This window comes from Drosophila santomea, chromosome 3R (assembly GCF_016746245.2).
Source record: "Drosophila santomea strain STO CAGO 1482 chromosome 3R, Prin_Dsan_1.1, whole genome shotgun sequence".
In the NCBI taxonomy this organism is placed as follows: Eukaryota; Metazoa; Arthropoda; class Insecta; order Diptera; family Drosophilidae; genus Drosophila; species Drosophila santomea.
In genome coordinates, this window is record NC_053019.2 from 15818504 (window position 1) to 15836908 (window position 18405).

Consider the following 18405-nt stretch of genomic DNA (forward strand, 5'->3'; position numbering starts at 1 on the left):
GAATATCACTTACCCTAGGATCGCCGAAGGAGTGCAGGTTGTGTTTTAACAATCGGCACCCGATCCTGACCTATCCACTTACTCACTGAGATGGTGCTATATAGTCGTGTATATAGGATACTCGAGTACCCTCCGTACTCCGAAGTCTCAGGTCGCTGGAGAACTATGAGAGATCTTTTTACCTTTTTACTGTGTACGTGCACTACTGTGTCGTGAACTATTCTGAACTAGTGTTGATTATAAACTAGACATGTTTATGGATGCGATGCAGACGTCACACCTATCTACTTTATACATATACATCTCTGAGATACGTTACTTATAACACCTTTACAAGCAGTGAGCACTCCGGTCGCATTCCGTAGTATTAGCCGATGCGACGAGGAGCGTATTTGTTATTAGTCCCAGTTCGCACAGAACGGGAAACCCTAGTGTTAGGTGATTTCTATAGAACGTTTTTGACGATTCCGACGCGTCCCCTTGGATGCCAGGCAAATTACACAGATTAATGTTACAGATATTGATATCAGAAGTATTTATGTACCCATTGTATTTGTTAGCGTTCGCCAGAATTGCTCATAGAAAAACCTAAGGAAAAATATACATTTTGAATATTAACCCCGAAAAAGGATATGTTTGATTAGGGTTCGAGGGCCCAGAGCCCTTCACCCCCCAAAGATACACACAAGTTGCGTTAATGTAGAAAACTTTTTTAGCGAATACACACATAAGATACACAAATATACATAGCTAAAGCAGAGTGTATGAAAAACGCTGCGGTTGCCTTCCTAAAAGCATTAATCCACTGATTATATGTATATCCATATCCCTGTACTGCCCTGAGAACAATATTTTGAGCCCGTGTATTTGATTCTACATTGAACTCTATAAGCTCAGTTGAGGTGAAACTGTTAGTCTAGTTATTTCTTTGCTAAATAAGCTAATGAGTTGGTAGAGAACCTTTCTAGTTTCAAATGCTATTGTCTGGCAAACTGCGACAGGGGCCCTAAATCACTTCTAGCCACGTCTGCGTTGGACTTTACACATAGATTTAAGGGAACGGACCTTTGATCGGTCACTTTTGCAATGCGGAAATCCCAATTGAGATTCCGAGAAGTTGTACGCTATAGTAGAGTAGAGTTTGTAAGATTTTCCATGGCAATCGGGGCAGGATGAAGCGATCAAATTGTAGCCGTTATGTTTATGGCATTTAAGCGTTACAAATTACAAGAGTTTACATAACCATTTACAAAATACAAGATACTTATGACCCCTTTACTTACAAGTAAGTACTTAATGCAAAGGCAACAATACCGACACACACGATTCCAGCAAGCTGATGAACTCAAGAAATTGGCTCAATACAAGTTGCTAAGTTAAACTAGTGGTATAAATTGTGAACAGCAGTGAATCAATAAAATAAAGCAAACTTCACATCTACTGACAATTTTCGCAACTACCGTGTCCACTTCTTTTCCTAATACCCATTGGGTATTGGTACCCATTAAAGTCTGTGGGGAAATACTTTGATTGGGTTTCACTCTACACTTCCGCATCCGTTTCGCATTTTCCTTGTTCCTTGAGCTGGTGCAGCCTCACTTCCTCGATGGTTTCTTTGGACACATCGTCATCGTGGCGACGCCAACAATCAAATGACAGCATGGATTCGCCCTTCCCGAATGCCTCGCCATCAGCCAATGTGATGGGCAATTGTCTGTGGAGAATAAAGGGCAAAACGACATTTCAACAGCCCCCTTCCATCATCTCAAATGCCTTGACTCTTACCTATTGTTCGTTTCCGGCAGCATGAGAGTGCATCCGGATGCGGTGAGTAGAAGCAGCGCCAGAATGAGGGACGGAGCGGCCGCCAGCTTAGTGCCCAGATGAATCAGGTAGGGGGACACAAAGGAGGCGCCCGCCGCAGCCAGATGCACTGCAGCAATTCCGCGCGAGCGCACACAAGTGGGCAGCAGCTCGGAGGCGAACTGCGAGGTGACCGTGTAGCACATGGAGATGCCCAGCCGCATGGGCAGGGCGAAGGCCAGCAGCAAGGTCACGTTCTGTTGTGCGCCCTCCGTGGAGAGGGCCACGCCCAAAGCGCAGGAAAGGAGTCCGGTGCAGAGCATGGCCAAAAAGGCAGTGGCTTTGCGGCCAACCCGGCTCTGCAGGAGTCCCTGGATGAATCCGGAGGGCGGAACGACCACCGCAAACAGCGAGAAGACCACAAAGGGTGAAAGGCTCAGGCCCTCCACATTTCTAGAGATGGTATTGAAGCTCAGCGAAGTTAGCATGCTGTGAGGAGAAATATTTACTAAGTAAAATTATTAATTATAAACATTACTTACAAAGTGAAAACCACCAGCAGCGATATCTTCCGCAGATTTGGAGTACGCATTAAGTCGAAAATTCCCGCCGTTTGTTCCGGTTGATTTGAAAGCTTCCTCTTGACGATGCAGTTCCTCCTGAAGGCTTCAAAGTCAGCCGCCTTCACCTCCATTCCATTGAAGTGGGCAATGTGCTTCAGCCTGGCAATGGCCCCCTCCACATTGGTCCGTGTGATTAGCCACTGAGCGCTCTCCTGCACCACAAAGTAGAACAGTGCCACCACCAACTGCAGCAAAGCCGAGCAGGTCAGGTAGATCCGCCAGTTGCCAGCCAGTACGGAAAGCCATGGAGCCACCAGAGCTCCCAGACAAAAGCAAATGCCCAGGGTGCCACTAATGGCCATGTTCCTCAGCTTGGGCGCCAAGTACTCCAGAACTAGAAAAGGCATTTATGAAAAGGATTATTACAAGATTGCTTTCGAGGTTTCGGTAAAAATGGCGGGTATTAATTGGAAGAAGCTGGAATGCGCCAGTTAACAAAGAGACATTGCCTGATATCAGATAATTATTCATTATTATGAAATAGTGCATGCAAAGAAAAGCTTTCCTTTTGGCACCAACTGGTAAGTCTTATCTAATGCGTACTGTTGGAAGTCCAGGAAGTAATAAGGAGTAGGCACTGTTGTTGACTCTGAATTGTACATATGTGGTGTATGTATGTATTCACCAGCTTTCCCATGATCTACACTCCTTCTCGGCGATATCTCGCCGTGCTTACCCAGAATAAACATCAGATAATAATTTGCTGTGGCGGCGAGCCCAGAAATGCACCGAAAGATGGCGAACTGCACCAAGTTGGAGGCGTAGGTGGTAAGAAAGTCGCCCACAAATCCACACTGATTGGCCAGGATCACGGCTCTCACTCTGCCAATCCGGTCGCCCAGGACTCCGAAGGTGAAGGTGCCCACGAGGGAGCCCAGGAAGAATAGAGATTGTCCGATTCTCGCCTTGTAGGCATCATTGCACACCCAGTTCAGCTGGTCGATCAAAGATACTACTTTAAATTGGCAAATTCTCCGCCTATCTGAATAAACTCACCTCTGCATTCATGCTCCTGAATCCAAAGTCATAGTTGTATATCCAACGCTGACAGGTCTCGTTACTCACCGTAACCACGTCGCCCTCAATCCTATCCAGTCGCGTGCAGGAGGCCTTCTTGCCAAATGGGGCATATATGGCGGCAATCTCCTCGAAACTGCGATTCTCGAGTGCCTCATGATGGCACCAGTGCTGTGGCACAAACCCAATTATGTTCTGCGAGTAGTAGTGCACGGTGCTCGTGAAGGCTATGTAGCCGAGCAGCAGTATCATGAGGTACTGATAGCGACCCGCATTGCCGCACTTCTCCAAGATCTGGTCGAAATCCATGACGTGCTCTCGCTGAGATTCTATTAAGACTAAACCCCGCCAATCCGAACCGAGGCGCAACCGTTCCGATTCTAACCGAGGCGAGGGAAAAGAGTGCTAGGTGGCCGGATTCGCACATTGAGTCTACCTCCATCGGCGGCGCGCCGATAAGATTGTTTTGGGGCGGCCTATCGCCTGTACGAGTATATGGGTATATGGCGGGCTGCTCAAACGCAGACGCTTTATTATTTAAGTGAATTCACTCATTCACTCCAATCTAAACAAACGCCGGCGTCTCACGGGGAGGAAAGCCTCTCTGGACTAGATAAACACTCTGCGTGACCTCTGAAATACGACGCTAGCACAGAACAACAAGTTCCGTGGACTCTTAATAAAACCAAAAAAAACGAATCGCCGATCTTGCCCAAGTATACCTCATATACATGAGGTCAGAAGTGCACTTAGATAAATGCTTGAATGGCAGCACAGACTCGCCAGCATGAATACTTTAATATACCCTCGCATTGTGGGAAATTTATTTATGTCTGTATTTTATAGATCTATACAATTCGGGGCGGACCTAGGCTTTAGTAACTAATATTCTTAAGGCATTTGAAACCCAATTACTATTATGTTTAAGTGCGTGTTTATCATCCACAAGCTAAACAGAACTTAACTATGACTACATCTTCCTTATCCAAACCACCGACAACAATAATTATTAGGCAGTCTTCTTGCCATCCTTATTGTCAGCTGGCCATAATTATTATTATCTTGTACTTTATACACTACTCAGATTTATGCTTATAATGTTGTAAAGAAATAGTCTGCAAGTATAGATAAGAAGACACTAAATGTTCAGCATATGAATTTGAATGGCATAATGTGTTCGTAAGCTTCACTATAAAGATCTCAAACAAACACGAATAGTATTCTGCAAGAACTTAATTAACATTATACATTATATAACACTTTGCTCAAAATAAAATATAATGAACACAGTTAAATGCAATAAGCGACTAGCCTAAAACAGTAACAAATTCTGGCATTACATTAAGCACCTACTTAGTAAGTACGCTTATCCCCCATTAGTTTCTCATTGTTGCCAGCGCTGAGATTGTGTTCGTCTTCCTTTTTGAAACCTCTTATAAAGTCGAACATGCGCTCGCCCCTGCCGAACTCTTCGCCCTCCGCCAAAGTCAAAGGCAGCTTTTTGTTTCTCGTCTCCGACAGGAGCAGGCAGATCCAGGCACTAAGTAGCAACAGAAGGCAGGTAATGATCGAGGATGCTGCTCGGAAATAAGTGTCCAAGTGGAGTATGAAGGGCGAGATGAAGGACAAGGCTGCTCCGGTGACATGAATCACGGCCAGACCACTAGATCTCACACAGGTGGGCATCAGCTCAGTCGATATCTGCATGGTGGATCCTGTGGTCACGGAGATCCCGAACCGGCACATCAGCAGGAGGCACACCATCACCGTGGCGCTGGGCTGCGTCCAGAAGGTCAACAAAATCCCCGTGGCGGCGGTCATCAATCCAGTTGCCGTCATGCTGACCACCGAGGTAAACTTGCGACCGAAGTGCTTTTGGACTTGGGTCTGAAAGATGCCTGATGGAGGCAAGGTCAGGGCAAAGAGGATGAACATGACGAGCGGTGATATGCTAAGCCCTTCCACATTGCGCGACATCGTGTTATAGCAAAGCGTCACTATCGAGCTGGAAATACGAGGGTCGTTTGATAAGTCCGTGACTTTTTGTATTTGCCGCGCACCTGCTCTAAATACAACACTGCTCCTGTCAGCAGTTATCGATTAACAGCTGACTGTAAAATTTTGAGAAAGCTGCGTTTTTTGGTTTGCGTTTTATAGGCATTGAAAGCAGACGATCTCGTGAATTTTAACGAAAATGGAAAAAAGTGAATTTCGTGTGCTAATTAAGCATTATTTTTTGCGTAAAAAATCCATCACCGAAACCAAGGAAAGACTTGATAAATATTATGGGGACTCTGCACCATCAATTTCAATGGTTAAGAAATGGTTTACTGAGTTCCGTTGTGGTCGTACCAGTACAAGTGATGCCGAACGTTCAGGTCGCCCAAAAGAGGTCGTCATGCCAGAAATCGTCGACAAAATCCATGGAATGATATTGGATGATCGGAGAATGAAAGTGCGTGAGGTAGCTGAGGCTGTAGGCATCTCAACTGAACGGGTACATCACATTTTACATGAATATTTGGACATGAAAAAGCTTTCCGCGCGATGGGTGCCGCGATTGCTCACACACGACCATAAGCGCAACCGTGTGACCATTTCAAAGGAGTGTTTGGCGATGTTCAACCGCAATCCAAACGAATTTTTGCGCCGTTTCGTTACCGTAGACGAAACATGGATCCACCACACCACACCAGAGACCAAAGAACAATCAAGACAGTGGGTTTCTCCGGGTGAACGTGCACCAAAGAAGGCCAAGGTGGGTCTGTCGGCCAACAAGGTCATGGCCACAGTTTTTTGGGATGCACAAGGTATCATTCACATCGATTACCTTGAAAAGGGTAAAACGATCACCGGCGAATATTATTCAGAGCTTTTGGACAGATTCGATATTGATTTGAAGCAGAAACGACCGCATTTGGCGAAAAAAAAAGTGCTGTTCCATCAGGACAATGCACGGGTGCACACGTGTGTAGTCAGCATGGCAAAATTTCATAAATTGGGCTACGAACTGCTACCCCATCCAGCATATTCTCCAGATTTAGCCCCCTGTGACTATTTTTTGTTTCCAAACATGAAGAAATGGCTCGGCGGTAAGAGATTCGGGTCAAATGAAGAGGTCATCACAGAAACAAACGACTATTTTGAGGGCCTTGAGAAAACCTATTATTTGGAAGGAATAAAAAAATTGGAAAAACGCTGGACTAAATGTATAGAGCTAAAAGGAGATTATGTTGAGAAATAAAACGCTTCTTTGACGAAAAAAATATATTTTATTCAAAAAGTCACGGACTTATCAAACGACCCTCGTATTATGTATATATAAATTAAGTTTATAAAATATAATTTTCTAAATGTACTCACAACACAACCATTACGTAGATCAGTCTGAGGCGCAGGCGAGGCAGCTTGAGTGAGTCAACGAGACGTGCCTGCTTCTGCAAGGACATCTGACTCCTGGCCTCGGACTGCTTCGTCTTGCAATGCTGACGGAATAGCTCATAGTCCGCCTCGCTGACATCGCGCCTATTGAACTTGGCCACACGGCGCAGCCTCAGTTCAGCGCCATCGAAGTCGTGGCGCGTGACCAGCCACTGGGCGCTCTCCTGGATCAGAAAGTAGAACCCGGTGACCAACAGCTGGGGCAGTGCTGTCCAGACCATGTAGGATCGCCAACTGCCCAACCAGACGGCCTGCCAAGAGGCACATATCATGCCCAGACAGTAAAAAATACACATTGTCAAGTTCAAGCCCACACTTCGCATCGTCGGAGAGACGTACTCCAAAACTGTTATAATTGGGAGGAAAGTTAAGACTAGATAAGTACAAGAGCTGTATAATGCTGTATAAAGATAACATACCCAGAATAAACATGAGGTAGGAGTTTGCCTCAGCAGCCAATCCAGATACAAACCGGCTGGCCGAGAAAGTCACCAGGCTCTCTGCGAAAATGGTGGCCGAGTCGCCCAGAAAACCGCACCAATTGGCCAAAACTACAGCCCTGATACGTCCGATCCTATCGCCAAGCAGCCCAAACAGCAGGGTGCCACACATGGAGCCCACAAAGAACAGCGACTGACCCACTCGTGCCTTGTACGCATCATCGCAAACCCAATTCAGCTGTAAACAACAGAAATGCTCTCAAATGTAAATGCACCTCGTCAGTGCCGCCCGAACAGGCGAACTTACATCAGCGTTCATGCTTATGAATCCATGGTCATAGTGGTAAATCCATCGATTGCAGGGCTCATCGCTGGCAGTGGCATTGCTGCCATCCTTGTTGATCGATGCCAGTCGCGTGCACGATGGCCTCTCGAATGGGGCGTAAATTGCAGCTATTTCGGCATAGCTACGATTCTCCAGCTGCTCGTGATAGCACCAGTGATCGGGCACAAACCCAATGATGTTTTGAGCGAAGTAGTGGCGGGAGACGATGAACATCAGCAGTCCGTAGAGAGCCAACAGCATGTACTGGTAGCGGTGGGAGTCGCCGCACTTGACCAGTATCTCCTCAAAGTCCATGGCCATGTCCGCAGATGCACCTCTACGTGGGTGCCGTCAAAAAGTATCCGTGTGTTCGGCGGTCCGCTCTCTTCCGCTGCCACGCACGTACTGCCACTGGTAGCAGTAGCCAGCGGACTGGTGGTCCGCTCTGTCCGCTCTGTCCGCTCTGCTCTGCTCTGCGAACGCCTCCATCGAATAGTTAAGAGCGCGTTGTGAAAGCGGCTGCGGTAAACTGATATTGGAGTTAAATAGTTGAATCGACTTTTGCTGCTCCCTCTCCGCAGCTGATAAGTCTGCGAGTCAACTGGGCGAGCTGAATGGCCCGATTCGATCATAACTTATAAGTTGTGATTTAATTATTGTGGCTGATAAGCGTCTTTGTTGCTCCCATATCATCGCTGTAATCGCCAGTCCTCTATTCAAAATATACAACTATGTTACTGCTAATTTATGCTGTCAGTCTGCTTGGTGCTAACAAAGTGGAGTGACTATTCATTCATTTAAATACTATAAAACCTTTATAATTTTCGGCTGCATATCGGGTTATGCAAAGCGTGACGCATTTCGAAGAGTAGAGTGATAAGAATGTTAAGCGGCTATGCAAATTGATCAATGATATATTTTGTATTACTTCTATTTTATACAACAACAGCACTTACTGCTAAATTATTTGGGCTTATTGATCAGAGTGTCCTCCTCCACAATCGTGGGACCCATTTCAACCTCGGATTTACTGCCTTCCTTCTTAAGCATTTGGCGAAGAAAATCAAATACGCCCTCTCCACGCCCGAACTCCTCTCCTTCGGCCAAGGACATTGGCAGTTTCTTATTGCGAGTCTCTGGCAGCAGCAGGCACACATATGCTCCGCACATGAAGAGTAGGCCCAAAATGATCGAGGGAGCTGGCCTGAAGTAGGTGCCCAGGTGAAGGATATACGGAGAGAGGAAGGAGGCGGCGAATCCGGCCACATGCACCACTGCCACGCCCCTGCCCCGCACGCTGGTGGGTATTAGTTCCGTTGAGAACTGCGAACTGGCACCATCGGCAATGGAGACTCCGAATCTGGCCGCCATAGTTAGACCCACCAGCAGCACTACATTCCGATTGCTTCCTTGTGATATCACCAGACCAGCGGCGACCGCAAATATTCCCGTTATGGTCATCCAACCGACCGAGGTGGCCTTGCGTCCCATCCGATCCTGGAGCAGACCCTGTAGATAACCCGAGGGCGGCAGGGTCAGCGCGTTGAGGGAAAACATGATGAAGGGCGAAATGCCTAGGCCCTCTACATTGCGAGCGATGGTGTTGTAGCAGGGAACGATGATTATGCTACGAATACAAGTCATTCAATAGATCAAATAAATCCTTATTATCTATAAATATTTGGATACCTTAGAGTACTTACAAAATGAGAAGCAGCTTGAATGCTGTGCTGCGCATGCGTGGTGTTTTCAGCATGTCCAGCAACTTGGCGTGCTCCTCCTTGTCGTTATCCTTGCGATAGTGCTGCTCACAGTAGCTGCGAAAGTCCTTAAAGTCCTTGGCGGCCACCTGGCGGCGATTGATCTTGGCCACGCGCTCCAATCGCCTAATGGCCCCATCCACATCGTTTCGCGTGACCAGCCACTGTGCGCTCTCCTGGACGAGGAAGTAGAACAGGGTAACCAGCAGCAGTGGAACCGAGGAGCAGGCCAGGAAGGTGCGCCAGTGGCCCACCCAAACAGCTAGCCAGCAGGCTCCGATCAGACCAAGACAGTAGAAGCTGCCCAAAACTGTATTCAGGCCCACATTTCTCAAAGAGGGTGAAACGTATTCGAGAACTGCTCGAGAAGCACCAATTAATCCAGTCAATGAATATTCAGACAATGCAATTACTTACTCAGTATATACATGAGATAGGAGTTGGCATCGGCCGCCAGTCCTGATATGAAACGGCTGACCGAGAACGAAGTGAGGCTGTCGGCGAATATGGTTGAGAAATCACCCAAGAAGCCACACCAGTTGGCCAAAATCAAGGCCCTAATGCGCCCTATTCGATCGCCAAGCAGGCCAAAAGCCAGAGTTCCGCACACCGAGCCCACAAAGAAAAGCGACTGACCCACTCGTGCTTTATATGCCTCATCGCAGACCCAGTTTAGCTAAAACATAATAATAATAAACTACAATAGTTTTATCTAGTCTTAGATTATTTCTAAGATCATTCTAAGAAAAGGCTCACTCACCTCTGTGTTCATACTTTTGTACCCAAAGTCGTACTTATAGATCCAGCGATTGCAGCGCTCGGTACTGAGCGTGTGGTTCTGCCCATGCTCATCAATCTTCTCCAGTCGCGTGCACGAGGGTTTCTCGAACTGCGAATATATCTGCTCGATTTCAGCGAAAGTGCGGTTCTCCAGCTGCTCGTGATAGCACCAGTGATCGGGCACAAAACTGATGACGTTTTGCGAGAAATAGTGCATCGACACGACGACCATCAGGTAGCCATAAAGCGCCAGCAGTACGAACTGATAACGACTGCTGTTGCCGCACTTGGCCAGAATCTCCTCGAAATCCATGCTGCCGTTATCAGAATTCAGCGGTGCCCAACTTTAGCGGCGTTCGCAGTGCTGTGATAAGCGCATATCTGAGGAATCCCACATTTATGGAGAAGTCAACCAATCGCCAGCTGGTTCTCGAAATCGGTTTATTAGTCCCAAGCCAAACGATTTCAAGGGTCTGGGGTTACTGAACGCAGGCGAAACCCGTTCCGGATTTGTGTGTTCTACCGACACGGAGCGCACATAGCCAACTGGTTGAGCCTGAGCCCCAGTCTCGAGTACCAAGTGCTCCTCCAGTGGGGCACCAATAAGAGAGCGGTGCTTACATGAGAGCCCAATACGAGTCTAATACCTTTCTCCCAACTCTTTGGCGCTCTTATTCAATTATGCGAAATTTAAAAAAAATGCCACTTGGTCACGTTTCGAGTGAAAAAGGCGGTTTGGAAATTTGCACTGCATTTACAAAATTTGAATATCAATTAACTTCAATTCCTGCCACTTGGCGGGTTAACTTGGATTGATATTGATTGATATATGTATGTACATATTGATACAAGTGTGTCAGGGAAAAGTATGTATTATTTGTTGAATTTTAATTTAGAAAATCAAAAAAACTTACTTAAACAATCCAACACATTCAATAAAAACTCATTCGAGAGTGTATTTTTTATAGTTTTTATTTTAGTGTTTTTTTTTCATTTATGTGTTTATCAATTACATTTGCTGTTTAAATGGATACATGTCTACATCTGCTGCCTTTTGAATATATTTTATTATTAGCTTTAATATGAATCATTAATGTTGGTTTCACACACTTCTATGTCTGTTGGTTTTATAAATGTAGTAAACGCAGTTTCGTGATAACATGATAGATAGAGCCTATTACAATTGCCTTTCGACTTAAATAGAATACATACATAATAAGATAGTATACCAAACTGTACATACATACATTAGATGCGATGTGTTAACTAAATTTGATTAACAACTAAACTACTTAGCCGTACGGGTCCTAGTACGAGTCATTTAAATGTAGTTTTGAGTAAATAGGCAATGGTGCAGGATAACTAACTTACGACTCTTACAAAGATGCACACCAACTTAAATAATCTTTTACATACAATTTAGTGTACGCTACTAATAAATAGTCGAAGAAACCATTTACGTATAGACTAAAGCCCTGAATGGTTAATGGGGAAAACAAACATTACGATACAATTCAATACAATTCAGTCACAATTCATTTCAGTTATAATCGATCATTGCAGGGCCGCTGGATAGTTAAACCAAATATATATTTAAATCAACATTATACACGTCACGTAACACTATACTACAGCTACATACACATATTTATCCATTTTTCCATTTTCTTTCGATAATTACAATAAAACAAGGTGTGAAAAGGGGGTTTGAAAATAAGGACTAGTTTAGATATGATGGTTGATAGTTAAACGCCTGCACCCAGCATCTCTTAACCACACTCAATGCTGTCATAGAAAATCTCTTCATCCGGCTCTGGTTCCGATAGCTCCTCCTCAAAATCATCAACGTCGTAGGAAATCAAGGACTGCAGGCTGTCATCCAGCAGCTTGTGCTGCACATGATGCACCTCAAACAGTTTCTCGTCCTTCGTGTCCCTGGGCGGAGTACCAAACCAGATGGCATCCACCTCGTCCGCACACCCATCGCCATATACAGGATCAGCGCCTTCGCCCATCATCGCATCATCGTCCGGAGCTGCAGAATAGGCTCTGGCCTCGATCGAGTCACTGTAGCCGTAGTCGAAAGTGACCAGGAGATTGGACGTGGCACAGTCCATGGAATCGGGCCTGGTATACTCGGTGTAGTACGAATCGTAGGCCGTCTCCTCGGACACATCGTGCAGCTCATGGGGCAGATATCGTTGCACGTGAGCATTTCCCTGGCTGTTGCTGCTCGTTTGCCATAGTTGCCAATTGTGGTTATTGAGACGGAAATTTGGCTTTTCAACGGTGTTGGCCAAATTCTAAGCATCGTTTTTTGGGGAAATTCGGGGGAGAGCAAAGAAAAACGAAATAGAATATCAATTCTTTGGTACAATCAGGCAGTCGGTTAATGGAAATTAGAGCGCAAACAGAAGTAAGAAAGGTTTTAAGACGGCTGTTTAGGTACATAAACGAAAAGAATGGTAATATAATATTTAAGTTTTTTGGGTTAGCTTGTTGCGGGAGAATTGATCTCTTGGACGGCGGTTAGATCCCTCAACCTCTGGCACAATAAGTATATATAGTTTGGGTTAGCACAGTGGGCGATCAGTCAATCAATCAATAAACCAATTAATAAGTTTATGTACAGCGGGTAAGTCACTCATTTCGTTTACCTTACTTGGCAATTTTAAAAGATCGTGTTTGTTTTTTGTGCGCACTGCCCGTTTGCTATTGTAGAAAGGGTGAGATTCTAAGTCTAGATAGTCTTGGTAGGCTAGATCTACAACGAACTACATTGAAATCAAAAAAACCATTGCTGGTGTAACTCAGTGTGGGGTAAAGCAAAGTAAAGAAAGCCGTGGGGTTGGCGGTGTTGGGGTTTGTGGATTGGTTTGGATTGGATTTGAGAAATGGTAGAACTTAACCTACTAGGTGAGATACAACAAAAGAGACTTACGCGTATAACGATTGGCGGCAAAGTGTCTACTTCATTGTCTTGGCTTTTTTGGCCAAAAACAAAACAGACAAACGATTTACAACAGAGGGCTCGAGATCGATATTGAGATCTGAGCTGGATTTTGGGGCTGAGCTGATCTGAGCTGAGGAGGATGTACTGGGCGAGGGCGCTGCTCCTTTTCGTTTGGCCGGCCATCGGTCTTATCTGTGGCTGTCCGATACCAAAAACTCCAGTCGCACTCCCTTTACATGTTTAGCATTTCAGGTTTAAGTTTCTTCTTTTCTATTTGGCATGCAGTCGAGATTTATGTATTCACCACCAACACGTCAATCAATCAGTCAATCAGTACACCACCACGAATAGTCCACGAATATGGTTAACTTCTGCTATCCATACCAACTCCGATGCTTATTTTCTCAGTGTAGCCTGGCGTTTGTTAGGATAAGTGGCTTGTTTCTGTTTTCACAATGTTTTTAGTTACATTTTGGATTGTTGGTGGTTTTTGGGATTTTGGGTTGGTTGGTTGTTTGGTTGGTTTGTTGGTTGGTTGGTTGGTTGGTTGGATGGACATATTTTTATGTACATACATATTTTAGATGTTTTTGCGGGGATATTTTTGGTTCGGTCAGTTTATCGGATATACAAAATACGAGTATATATGTGAGTTATGACAACAACAGACAGTATAAATTTTTGTTTTGTTTTTGGAGTAGACATACAAACAGGGTGGAAAGGCGCAGAAAGAAAAAGTAAAAGTAAAAAGAAATTACGGCATTAGATACAAATTATTTCAAGTGTGATCATCTAATTTGCTTCTTTCTTGGGTGGTTTGTAAATGCACAAACAAAGCCAAAACAAAGCGCTCGATGCTGTCGATGGTGTCGATGATGGTGTTTTTGCCCTGGTGTAAATGTGGATGAGTATGAGTGTGTTGCTAGTTGGATCTTCGGATGAGCTATCGACCGCATGATGATGAAAATGACTATTACTCAAACACAATCAAGCCATACGATAAAAGCTAACTCCTTGCAGGTTCTTAATATGATATGTGTACTGGCAATCGGCTTTCTAACTTAGGGCAAGTCTTTTTGTTATTGTAATACAAGAGAATACAAGAGAACTTTTTGTTTTCCGTTTTAAGTTTAAGAAATAAATAGAAAAGTCTGTCGTATTCTATATAATCCGTTTTATATTTTTATGTTATAGCGTATACGCATAGGTTGGTATAGGCCCGTCTGCTTCATACACAAATTAATAAATAAGCCTTTAAATTAAGCCCAATAATAGTTTAGGTATATCTTAAATTAATTACAAAGAAAGCAATAGTAATAATAATCATTATTAATACACACGCAAACTAATAATTATGCTTAAACTCGCTTTCGAACACAATGAGAAACTGGCTGATCCAACAATGAGAGGCATGCATACTTGAGGAAAATATACTAAGCCACACATAATCGTGATTTGCATAACATATGAGTAAATGAAATGATATTGTACATGCATTTGACTTTTGATTCATTTTCTTTGTATATACATAGCTATATAGAGGAAACATTGCTGCTGTTGTTGTTGTTGTTGTTGTTGTTGCAGTTGCATGTGAAATTGCTGATTAATTAAAGCCGGCTACTGAGCACCTAAGGCGAAGGCATCGATAGGCAGTGAGAGTTTGATAGGATGCACCTTTCACTAGCCAAGTGTTGAGTCAACGACCCAAACCCAAAGCAAAAGCAGCAGGGTCTTGAAACTGTATTCTAGGGTGCGAAAAATCGAACATACTGTTGAGACTAGTGAGCCGTCTTGACCTTTCTGGGACTGAAGAATTGATTTGTCAAGGACTTGGGATTTCTTTTACTCTGGAGGATTGCCATCTTCGTAAAGCTGACGTTGCTATGGCAAGAAATAGCTTAGAAATGTTTTGGATTACAAAAAAAATAACAAAATAAAAATTACAACGATATTGTAAAGGGAAATTTAAGGTTCTCAACAAATATTCAACAATGTTAGATTTTTAGTACTTCAAAAAACTGGTTACCATGAATATTCAAATTACTACAAAAATCAATTGTTAACTTATTTGCCCACGTAAGTGGAGCAGATATTCTTAAATAACATAGGAAATAGTCCTATTGGAAACACAATCATTGTTGAATTGTCTATTTCTTGTTGAATAGTGTTAGATTTGGAGTTCGCATTTCACAAATAATAAGACAAACAACGAGGGCAGAAAACAAATTTCCTTTCTTAGGCACGAGACGCTAACTTGTTCCATTTTTTTTCTGATTTTTGGATTTCGAATATATGCATGTAACTGTAGTATATATGTTTGTAGAGTATATATGCCGTGGGTTAATTGTATGTTTAAATAAATATATATGCACGTAACAGTGAATATTAACGTAAGCAGTTAATATCGGGTTCGTAAGCTGCTGATTTCTGTTCTTGTTCGGATTCGTTTTGATTTGATTTCATAAACTGTAACGAAGATGATGATTCTTGTGGTTCTTTGTTGTTTCGTAAATGTTATCGAAGGCATATTAAACGGTAATCAGTAGATATTCATATATATATATATATAAATGTATGTATCGGTATTATCAGTAGTATTATAATAATTCACTTGAACCAACCCAAAAATGTTGATTTGAGAGTGCGTACCTTGCCACTATCACTGTCGCCGCCATAGCTGGATGTGGGCGTGGTGGCCTCACCCTGATCCCGGCCGATGGCTCGACCACCGGAACCCCCAGTCGAGGCACTACTGTAACGCCTGGACACGCCGCTACCAGAGGAGTTGGATGCCGGCGAGTGACCACTGCGTCTGTGGTTCTGCTGGTGCTGATGATAGGGAGCTCCGGTCCCGTTTCCACTCAGCTGGAGATCTTTGCGCAGCGTCGAGCTCAGCTGAGCGGTAATGGAGGAGGAGTTGGTGGTGGTTCCCTTCAGGCCCTCCGGCGACTGCTGGGCACGTGACAGGGAGTCCAGGTGACGCACCCTGGAGCTGATCGAATCCCGCTTCAGCTTGGGCAGCGGCGAGTTCTGGAGCACACGCGGGGACGGAGTCGTTGCGGCTGTTGGCTGGCTGCGATTGCCAGTCGAGCCGGATGAGTAAGGTGTGGTGGCCAGCGGAATCGAAGAGGAAGTTGAACTCCGGCTCGTGTTCGTACTCAGCGAGTGGTTGGAGGCGGACGTGTCTGCTCTTCGCAGGCTTTGCAAGTTTCCCGTGCTTCTGCTCAGCGAGGATTTACTACCATACGAGGTGCTACTAGAGTTTTGCGCCGATGGGGGAGATCGACCCGCCGTCAAAGGTCTTCCCGTTGGCGGTTTGCCCGAAAAGTAGGCCGCTGCCTTGCTGCCCGGGAGCGGAATCTTGCTGGGCTTGCTGGCACTTCCAAACTTTCGGAACGCATTCTGGCGCGGCGGTGGAGTCATGGCCTCAAACGGACTCACTCCGCCCACACTGATGCTCATCACACGGGCGGCTATATTACTGGGCGTACTGCTTCCCACCGGACAGGGACTGGCATTTATCATCGTCTTGCTGAGGGGGGAGATGGTGCTGTTGGGTGTCTGAAGCGCTTGATTCTCGTGCTCGTGCGCCGACTCCGTGCTACTACTGTGCTGCTGCAGCTCATCCATGGCCAGCGGCACCATGGCCTTCATGCTGGGCGTGCTGATCTGTGTGACTGGCGGGGCAGGCATAGCCGACGATGTAGAGTCCACCGAATCGGAAACTCCACGACGACTCAGCATTAGCGTGGTGGAAGCCGAGGAGCGATTGGTCTCGTAGTCATGCTGCGATGAATGGAGATACGAGTTGGTGGTGCTGTTGCTCGCCTGCAGACGGGACTCCACCAGTCGCAATTGCGCCTTGGTGCCCTCAAGTTCGATGCTCTTCTCCGTCAGCTGGTAACGCAGATCCTCGATCTCTTCGCTGTTTTTGTCCAGCCGCTTGGCCAGCAGCGTCTTGGACTTGCTGGACGATTCCAGCTTCTGGGCCAGCACCTGGTTCTGCACGGTTAGGGTGAGCAAGTGGCGCTGCAGCTCCAAAACATTAGTTTCCAATAGAATGGCCGCGAATCGCTTGGAGTCGGCCAGACGACATTTGGAGTTGCGCGAACCGGGCGTGCTCACGATGCCATCAAGATGTCCCAATGATTGCTGTTGCTGTTTTCTCAATGGAATATCACTGCCCGGGCTTTGATGGAATGCTTCCTGCGCTGGCTGATCGAGGACGACCGGCTGGAATGTGTTGTTGCTAATGATATTGCTGCCAGGGCGACTGCCATTGGAGAGCACAGTGGTGGCTGAGGATAGAAAGTTGCGTTGACTGGAGTAATCCGACTGACTGGCGCTGAAATTGAACAATATTATTAGTTTTAGATGTATAACAATTATCAATAGGATTCCACTCACCTGGAAGAGCTTTTGCTTTGCTGCTGCTGCTGCTGCTGCAACTGCTGCACCCGCGAGCTCAACTCTAGCTTTTGGGCCATCGCCAGTTTCAGCTGCTCCTCGAGATCTTTCTTCACTCCTACCAACTCCTCCACCTGGTCGCTCATCTTGGCCGCCTTAATGCGCCCGGTCAGCGTTTCCGCCTCCATTTCGGCCAGCTTGTCCAGCAGACGGTCGCGCTCCTTGCGCAGCTGTTTGATGTCCTCGCGATTTAGTCGCTCCACCTGCTCTCGGAACTGCTGCGCTGTCATTCCCTCCTTGCTAGCACCCTGGCCGCCTTCGCCTCCTGTCTTTTGAGCATCCCCCTGCTGGCGCTCGTAGCTCTGCAAGTGCTCCACTTCCTCGCGTAATCGATTGGATTTGCGGTGAATGACGTCCAGCAGGTTGAGCAGCTCATCGTCCGATTCCGCGCAGCTCAGGCGATTCGCTGCTATGGCCACCTGTGTAGTTAAAAGACAACATTTAGTAATCAAATTACCAAGAGTTTTAGTTTTGGAACTCACCGTCATAGCACCGTTGGTGGAGGAGGCACTGTGGCCCTCCTTGGAGGAACTGGTCTCCGTTGAGAAGCCGGAGTCTTGCACAACGCTTCCGTTGTTGTTCTCTCCGCTCTTTGGCTCTTTTTTGCCGCTGTGCGAGTTGCTACGGCTGCGCGTCAGCGACGAGGACGACGCCTCAGCTCCAGAGGAAGGAGCAGCTGCCGCTGACGACGTGGACGGTTCTTTGTGCGACAGTTTTCGCTTCATTCGTATGCCCGGCTCCCACTCACGTCTGCTGCAAAGATAAACACCCATTTGTGGATCACACATGCTCTTCT

At 45.7% G+C, this 18405-nt stretch overlaps 4 protein-coding genes across 10 annotated transcripts in view; all 4 read right to left on the reverse strand.

The window, feature by feature from the left end:
• Window positions 1-509: 509 nt before the first annotated feature.
• On the reverse strand, window positions 510-3814 carry LOC120452675 (solute carrier family 22 member 4). The gene is made up of 5 exons (XM_039637026.2): window positions 3423-3814; window positions 3103-3361; window positions 2346-2760; window positions 1786-2292; window positions 510-1714 (listed from the first exon to the last, which is right to left on the reverse strand). Exons 1-5 carry the CDS (start codon window positions 3750-3752, stop codon window positions 1543-1545), a joined length of 1683 nt encoding a protein of 560 aa, XP_039492960.1. The 5' UTR covers window positions 3753-3814; the 3' UTR covers window positions 510-1542.
• Window positions 3815-4267: 453 nt separating this feature from the next.
• On the reverse strand, window positions 4268-8119 carry LOC120454014 (solute carrier family 22 member 13). The gene is made up of 4 exons (XM_039639004.1): window positions 7632-8119; window positions 7304-7562; window positions 6807-7230; window positions 4268-5448 (listed from the first exon to the last, which is right to left on the reverse strand). Exons 1-4 carry the CDS (start codon window positions 7968-7970, stop codon window positions 4797-4799), a joined length of 1674 nt encoding a protein of 557 aa, XP_039494938.1. The 5' UTR covers window positions 7971-8119; the 3' UTR covers window positions 4268-4796.
• A 448-nt stretch (window positions 8120-8567) lies between these two features.
• LOC120451753 (organic cation transporter protein) lies at window positions 8568-10721 on the reverse strand. The gene is made up of 4 exons (XM_039635678.2): window positions 10170-10721; window positions 9827-10085; window positions 9353-9767; window positions 8568-9276 (listed from the first exon to the last, which is right to left on the reverse strand). Exons 1-4 carry the CDS (start codon window positions 10500-10502, stop codon window positions 8613-8615), a joined length of 1671 nt encoding a protein of 556 aa, XP_039491612.1. The 5' UTR covers window positions 10503-10721; the 3' UTR covers window positions 8568-8612.
• Window positions 10722-11143: 422 nt separating this feature from the next.
• LOC120451354 (nucleoprotein TPR) overlaps window positions 11144-18405 on the reverse strand; it is a 57562-nt gene continuing 50300 nt past the window's right edge. For 4 of the 7 annotated variants that reach the window (XM_039634984.1, XM_039634987.2, XM_039634986.2 and 1 more), the window contains 4 exons: window positions 18092-18362; window positions 17550-18028; window positions 15792-17487; window positions 11144-12492 (listed from right to left, as the gene is read on the reverse strand). In XM_039634984.1, the coding sequence (XP_039490918.1) occupies window positions 11959-12492; window positions 15792-17487; window positions 17550-18028; window positions 18092-18362 (2980 nt within the window). In that variant the 3' untranslated portion in view covers window positions 11144-11958. Of the gene's footprint in view, window positions 12493-13330; window positions 13587-15791; window positions 17488-17549; window positions 18029-18091; window positions 18363-18405 lie in introns of those variants that run through there. The other 3 variants (XM_039634985.1, XM_039634988.2, XM_039634989.2) reach the window with 3 other exon arrangements.